The sequence below is a fragment of the Salvia hispanica genome, chromosome 2 (assembly GCF_023119035.1).
Source record: "Salvia hispanica cultivar TCC Black 2014 chromosome 2, UniMelb_Shisp_WGS_1.0, whole genome shotgun sequence".
Lineage (NCBI taxonomy): Eukaryota > Viridiplantae > Streptophyta > Magnoliopsida > Lamiales > Lamiaceae > Salvia > Salvia hispanica.
The window spans coordinates 26,785,971-26,793,725 of NC_062966.1; the positions used below are offsets into that span (position 1 = coordinate 26,785,971).

The following is a 7,755-nucleotide window of genomic DNA, read 5'->3' on the forward strand; positions in this document are numbered from 1 at the left end:
ATGGTCGTACCAGATCCGAAGGAACCGGTACCCGTGTTGGACCCGAAGGCCCCAACACTCGATCCATTGAAGGATCCGAAGGAACCACTAAAAGTGGAACCAACCGACCCACTGGAGGATGATCCAACAGTGGGCCCAAAGGGGTTCGTAAACCCCCATGACAATGTAGACGAAGAGGTGAACCCAGGGGTAGGGACCATTGTGGGGATTGGTCCGGTGTTCGCCATGGTGGAGGAGATGATGGCGGTGGTGGTGGCCGGATTGGTGGCAGCGGCGGTGTTGGATTCAGTCGACATCTCCAGCAAAGGTGATTATAGTTTCGAAAGGTTTAGTTTCAGTTTTAGGTCCAGATCCCTTCAAAAGCAAGTTATATCTCGTCTTGCGATTGTTGGTTTTAGGGAGTTACAAGAGATAATCGGGCGTAATACAACCCAAAAAGGAATACAGAAACTGAAAAAATACAAATGGAAATCGAAACTACAAACTTTAGAACAGGAAATAGCCGAGTCGAGGAGGCCTCTTTCCGCAAGACGAGATACGCCCCGGTAGTGCTCTTCGGATTGGCGTTTCGTCCCCAAAGATAAAACGGCTACGTCTCTGGTGAAGCAGCACCGCTATCAGCAGAGCTCCGGCGAACTGGATGGAGGAGAGGGCAGAGCTTCGACAGAAGAACAATGCAGAGAGAGAGAGAGAGAGCTTATGATGCAGAATGCTTTCTAGTGTTTGATGTGTGTAGAATGCATGGAATGGCTAGCCTATTTATAGGCTCGGTCCACTGCAGGGGGTCAACGGCCATAATGGCCGTCATTAATGCTAGACCGTAACGGTCGTCGGTTACGAGCTGTAACGTTCGGGCGTTACGAGCCGTTACACGCTCAGAGCTAGAGAGGCCGAGTCTAGAAGCTTCTAGATTCGTTCACGACGTGGACTATCACGTGTCAGCCACGTTGGCTTACCGCGTCATACTGACGAGGTGGCATCCCGCTTGGCTCGCTGACGTGGAAACGGTGGTGGTCTAAAAAGAACTAGACCCACTAGACTTGGGCCAAGCCCGCAACTAGGCCCAAGCACCAAGCCCACGACCAGACCCAAAGAACAGCCCAAAGACCACCTAAAGACCAATTGCCAAGATCAAAGTCCAAGGACAAGGGCAAGGGCACGGGGCACGGGCTCGAGGCTCGAGTCTCGAGGCTCACGGCACGAGGCTCGAGGTCGGGCGGCACGAGGCTCGAGGTCGGGCGGCGCGCGCGTGTGCGCGCGTGTGGGCTCTTACAGCCCATCTTAGTCCACTATAATTATCACATGTAATAATCCTTCTTATTAAATACTAGTTTAATAAGGTTGTAACTTCCAATGTGGGATAATTAACTCTCTTAATTATTCCCTAAGCTTCTCTCATAGCTCATTAAGTTTGCAATTTTGCACAACTTTAATCAATTATTTCTCACTCACCGGGAATCGGATTTGAGAAAATAAATATACCACGGTCATCTACTCCGAACGTAGATCGACACTATATTATTTAATTTCACAAAATTAAATATCTCGTTGAAATTATAATTGGTCAAAGTTCATTGACCGGACATAGATTCCAACAATTTCGGCCAACCAACTTTCTGGAGAAATTCCACCAAACATATGGAAATGCATACAGCTCAGCAGCTGGTATTATCCGTTAATCATTTCAGTGGAAAAATCCGAAGTGAAATTGGAAGTTTGAGTGTACTTAGAGAGTTGTGGCTCGGCTTTAACGATTTCAGAGGTATTATGCATATGCCTCTTTTTTTAATTAGCTACATATATCTCATTTCTATATTATATAAAAATCCATTCAACTTACACAGGAGACATGCATCTGTTTCTATTCTGTTACCACGGAGCATTGGCAGAGCTAGGATTTTATCGGAGAAGGGCAAAAATATAATACATAGAAAAAATTTATGTATTTGAGAAGGGGGCATTTAGTGTGATTAAAGTATATAATCAAAATTTCATGTATAAATATATAAAGAAATGAGTGGATGAGGAGGGGCAAATGCCCCATATCCCCATAAGGTGGCTATGCCCTTGCCACGGAGAGACACTTAGCATTAAAATGTCGTTTTCACCCCCTAAACGATGTCAGATGGCCAAAATCCATCTTCCGTTATCACGACGCGACAGTGTCGCGATGCGTTCGATTCCAAATCGCGATTCACATGCACCGTGCGAATTTCAAGTCATTCTGTCACCGAAGGTTTTAGTCCGATTTCTACGTTCGAATTGCATCAGATATTCTGTATTAAACAAAGCTCATATCCAATCTGTTGTGTTAAAAGACATCCTCTTGTGATATCTTTCTACTTCCAAAAATGCAGGAATTGAAGAAATAGGAAATCTTTAACAGCTAGAGATATTAAGTGTCCCGTCCTCCTCTCTTACAGGAAATATTCCATCTTCAGTGTTCCACATATCTTCATTGAAATTCATGGACCTCTCAAACAACACTTTGTCTGGAAATATCGCGAGCGATATATGCGAAAGTCTTCCAAATATTCAAGTACTTCATCTTTGGATCAACCAACTTTCTTGAGAAATTCCACCAAACATATGGAAATGCAGACACATTCAGGACTTGGGATTATCTGTTAATCATTTCAATGGAAAAATTCCAAGTGAAATTGGAAGTTTGAGTATGCTTAGAGAGTTGTGGATTGGCTTTAACGATTTCAGAGGTATTATGCATATGCCTCTCTTTTTAATTAGCCACACATATATACATCGGCGGATCTAGGTGGGGCCGGGGGTGCTGGGGTTTGGTGCCCCTTGTACAGCGGAAGACTTGTACAAAACAAATAAATCAGACGTAGGATTTATTTGACCGATTATGCGATTAATCAATTCACATGTTAAACAGATAATTGCATGCTAGAACGCAAATAATTCATGCTCAAAGAAAGTAAATCCTAAAACATGAATTCTACGGTTTACGGTTTAGAGTTACCGATTTTGATTCTCCAAAGAATCATCGATTGCTCGCGCCTTCTCCACGTGATGATCGTGGATACTAGACCACGGATCTTCTCTCTGGTTCCCGAACTGTATCTCGATATCAGGGTGGGCTGATCTTATCAAAATACTTGGACTCGAATAAAGAAGACATAAGAAATCCTTCTCCAATTAGGAGAGAAATTCGAACTCCTCTAGGTAGAGGGGGACGAAAATTATGAGTAATAATAATTAATTATTTCTGTCTCCTTTATTCTCCTATTTATAATAAGTTCCTTTTGAGCCCAGACAGTGATCTATGGAAGGTTTTGGATATGGGCTCCCCCAATTAGCTTTTTACTAATTAAATTGAACCCACAATTTAATACAAATTTATATTGGAATATTACGAGCAACCACTATAGAAGTAATATTGAACTCTCCCCATCCAAATTCGAAATTACAAGTAATCTGGGTTTCCACTTTGTTTATTATTTATTTCCCGCGCTTAAGATATAAATATCCATCAATTAATTAATGTCTGCTATGGACTTAATTAATTAACATCTTATTAATTCCAAGAGTAGACTTAGCAAGAAACATTTATTTATTATTCATAGAGTAATAAAACTCCAACTGGCCAGTTTTTCGAATAATAAAACCTTGTTCGAGCTCCTCTTGAGGACATTATCAAACGAGACTCACCTCGCGCACGTTTCAACATAATAGCAATCCTAGCACCGCTAGATATTAATCACCACTACCCAATATATCAGGATTATTGGGTTGCGAAAAACCCGCACCATTTGATAAGTCAAAGTAGTGCATAATCAATACCGTATGCTCAATGCTAACATATGTAGATTAAGAAATAGTATTTTATCAAGACCTAGTCTTTCAGTAGATAGCATAAAGACACGTCTTGCTGTTAGATCCGTTCAGTGCTATACCGTACCAATGTCATCTTATTTCAGTAAGGCTTAGAAATATGCGGACTGACATTGCAACCTTTCACGATAGGTATCCAAAGCCTATCTAGGTTGTGAAATTCTTCTTTTTCTTTTGCAAAGCATTGCATAGATCTAACCATGTTACCTTAAAGTGGACGACGCCCACAACCGGTCTACTAAGCAAAAGACTTAGACTTTGTTTACTTCTTATGCATTTAAATGTTTGTAAAACATCTTATAAATGCACAAGAAAACACAATGTAATAATAATAGTGATTCTATTCGTGCGAGACTGCTCGAATAATACTGAATCGGATTAAAAGTGGATTGTAGAGTTTTACGTATACAAGCAAGATTCTATTCGCGCGAAACTTGCTCGAAACATGCTTTTCAGTATACCAAACCTAAAAATCTCCCACTTATACTCAAAACATGCTTTCGAGTATACCCACTGCCAAAAACTCTCCCACTTATACACAAAGCAGGTATTGATGCTAGATATATCGAACTACCATTCATTTCACAAGGTGAAAGAAGAATCTGCTTGGTTGTTCTCTGATTATATCTTTTTCACCATAATGTCTTTGCTGCGTACTTGATCTTTAATTAATTTCATCCCCATATGTGATTGCTTAGCTTAATAAACTCGTGTGTCCCTTGAGTTAGCCTTCACTAGAGTAGTAAAAAAATAATACTCATAGGCATACTCAAACTTACGATTAAAGCTATTAGGAAGATATTCCTAAGGTAAACACATATTCAGAGGATGACTTACTCGATCACTGATTAGTCATAAAACTAAGTCAGTGTAACCCCAAGGACATTACATGAATGACTGGTAAACTAGAATATAGTTACTAGTCTTTCTCAAGCACTAGGGTATATTCATTACCTCAATCAAAATCCTTTGCCATGGTTAATATGATATATACTTGCTATGCATAAGCACAACTAATATCAAACTTAGTACACATTATAGCATACATGAGACAACTATCTCCGAAACTAGTCTCATAATTCTTGATCTCACTAAGCGTCAAACGACACTTGACTAGAGACAAGACAATTCCATCTTGAGAGGTATAAACCTTTTCATGGAATTTCTAATGCTTAAATGTTCCAAGCAATGTGTAGATATAGGATTCCTAAGAGAATCTCAACATTCTTTCTAGCATCTTAAAAGGACTTAGATGCTAAGAATGTAATTAGTTTCTCTTAAATCATTTATCTTAAACTGGGTAGACAACCAGTTTCCTACGCCAGATGCCAATCTTAGTTGTTTGCAACTTTTGTAGATTTCATCATCGTAGAGTACCAATAATACCATACGTAATGCACTTTCAACTTCCTTGTGCTTACAACACTGTTAAGGACACAAGTCAAATTCCAAATATTTGACAATTTTGATAAAACACATATACTCTGATTTAGATGCTTGCCTAAGACCACGAAGGTCTATATAAGCTTCCAATCATGCGTTTCTTGCCCTTAATTACATATCCCATTAGAATGTTCTAGTAGATGATTTCCTCAAGACTTCTATTTATAGAAGGCTGTCTTGACAATCATAATACATACATTCTAATTTATGTAAGTTCTAATAGACAATATGATCGAATAAATCCTGGCACAACGATAGCGAGAAGATAATTCTCTTTGGGCATAACCCATTGTCATTGTCTAGCCATTTGAGATCCACATTTACACTTGCAAAGATACTTGCTCCCACTGACTGACACAGCCTGTAGGTAGTATTGCAAGTCTTGTAAAACATGTTGTCTATCTTAGATTGTAATATGGAATCTATCACCTGTTCAAAGATGATTATCCAAATTAACCAATACTACATTGTAGTTAAAGGGATTATGTTCAAGTTAATCTAAGACCGAGTCTTACGACACTCTTAGACCCAAGAACTTGTTGTGTTCCAGTGGAACGCTCCCACTACGATATGGTTCTTACAATCTTAGGTACTGAAGTTGATTTTATTAGTGCAAAAGTTTCTAATGGTATGACTTCTTGGTAATGTGGAAAATCCGATATCTCTCTCTTTATTTTGAGAGTTATCACGCTGTTAGGCTTGTAGTTCATCTCTTGATCTTCATACAAGAATTATATCTTTGAAGATTACAGAACTTATAACCTTACATCATTTGGGACAAACCTTAAAACATGCCTCAGTACTCAACTCCAATTTCTTGGACACTTTTCCAACACGTGTTGGAACAACATTACACCTTGAGATGTGCTAGACTAGAGACGCTCTAGTCCACAACTCGTGTTTTGTAGAAGGTACTGATGTTGGTAGTTTCTTTAATGTTTATCCCATCAATGATAAGATTTTAATGAGTACAACTCATCTCTTAATCAAACTTGTCTTAGAAAGACTTTGATTCCTTCTTACATAACTATCACATTCATTAGATGAATGCTTGGATTCGTTAATGGAGATTAGACTCCCACTACTGATCATAACCCTTTGCTCGTCTCCTTATGGTGTAAACCATTGAGACTTGCTAGTCTTTCTATGTTGCACTTCTATAAGTATTCTGAATCTCTTGAAAAATCAAATGATTCTAACTCATAGTGCATCAAATAGACTTTCTCAACTCTCAAGCTATTTAACGAAATGTTAAAATCTTGATAGTCTAGATCAGTTCGAACAATTTCTAAGTATTTTCTTGGCCTTAAGGCTAAGAGCCATAAATACTTTATCATTCAATGATTAAGAAGTTGATGTGTTTTTGAATACTCAACCTTGTCGCACTTATATTATTTTAATACTATGATGCCTTAAGCATCAACCATAAAACAATAGTTGAGCATTAATAGCTCCCACTGCAACAAAAACCTAACTGGATCAAGATCTCTTACTTAGAAGTTGCATTGTCATGTAAGTCATTGTCCTTCTATAAAATAGGTCAATCCAACTCACAAAGCATCTTTTCTCGCTTTAAACAAACTTCGATGACAATCCAGGCTCTCCCATTTCCATATCTAGTCTTTTGTTCAAATGAACTAGGACTTAAGAAAAATGCAGCCTTTATGAATTCGTCATCTATCATGTTACTTTCCTCTAATAGTAACACAACGACTATTATTCTGAAGATTTTCTACTTTTCAGTTAAACCTTCTTATAGTCATTTCTTGTTACTTTAGGCGATGACTTGTGTCAGAAACTATTTGAGTGATCAAAAGATCCTCAAAACATTCTGTCACTCTAGGATATTCCAATCGAATCATCTTGACAGATTCTATTGATATCCATCTTTCATCGTCATTAACCAAGACTTGTCGAGCTACTTAAAGGAAAATAGCTTGACCTTATTCCTCAAAGAGCTTGTCAAGTACATGCATAATGCATTCTCGAACATTCTTCGTGGAATTATGTCGAGGAAATGGAGGACATGAATCATTGAGTATAAACTCCAAGCTTTCAGCGATGAGAATTTTATCCATTTTCGTTTCCGGTCTACATAATTTAGGCATTCGAGTTTTCTTTCTTTAAGGATCGCAGACAAATTTGGCAAAGAAACTTATTATCACATACTCATGCTCAATACATAATCACAAATAACCACAAAACAATTATGTATCTTACAACTGCAAAATTAATAAATTGTATCCTCCTCTGGAGGTTAATACTAGAAATTAACGTTTTGAGTGATTGAATACTGTAAAACTCTTATTTTATTTTCCAATAAATAAAACAGATTATTTTTGTCATAATATTGTTATGTTTTACATTTAATGGATGTTAATGCATGTTTAAATGTATAAGTTAACTTAACAAAGTCTAAGTCTTTGTTTTAGTAGACCGGTTGTGGGCGTCGTCCAC

At 38.2% G+C, this 7,755-nt stretch overlaps 1 protein-coding gene across 1 annotated transcript in view; it reads left to right on the top strand.

Annotated features, from left to right (window-relative positions):
* Positions 1-7,755, top strand: part of LOC125206618 (receptor kinase-like protein Xa21) — a 12,392-nt gene continuing 4,637 nt past the window's right edge. Inside the window, exon 1 of the mRNA XM_048105859.1 lies at positions 1-307. Within this exon, the coding sequence (XP_047961816.1) occupies positions 1-307 (307 nt within the window). The remainder of the gene's footprint in view (positions 308-7,755) is intronic.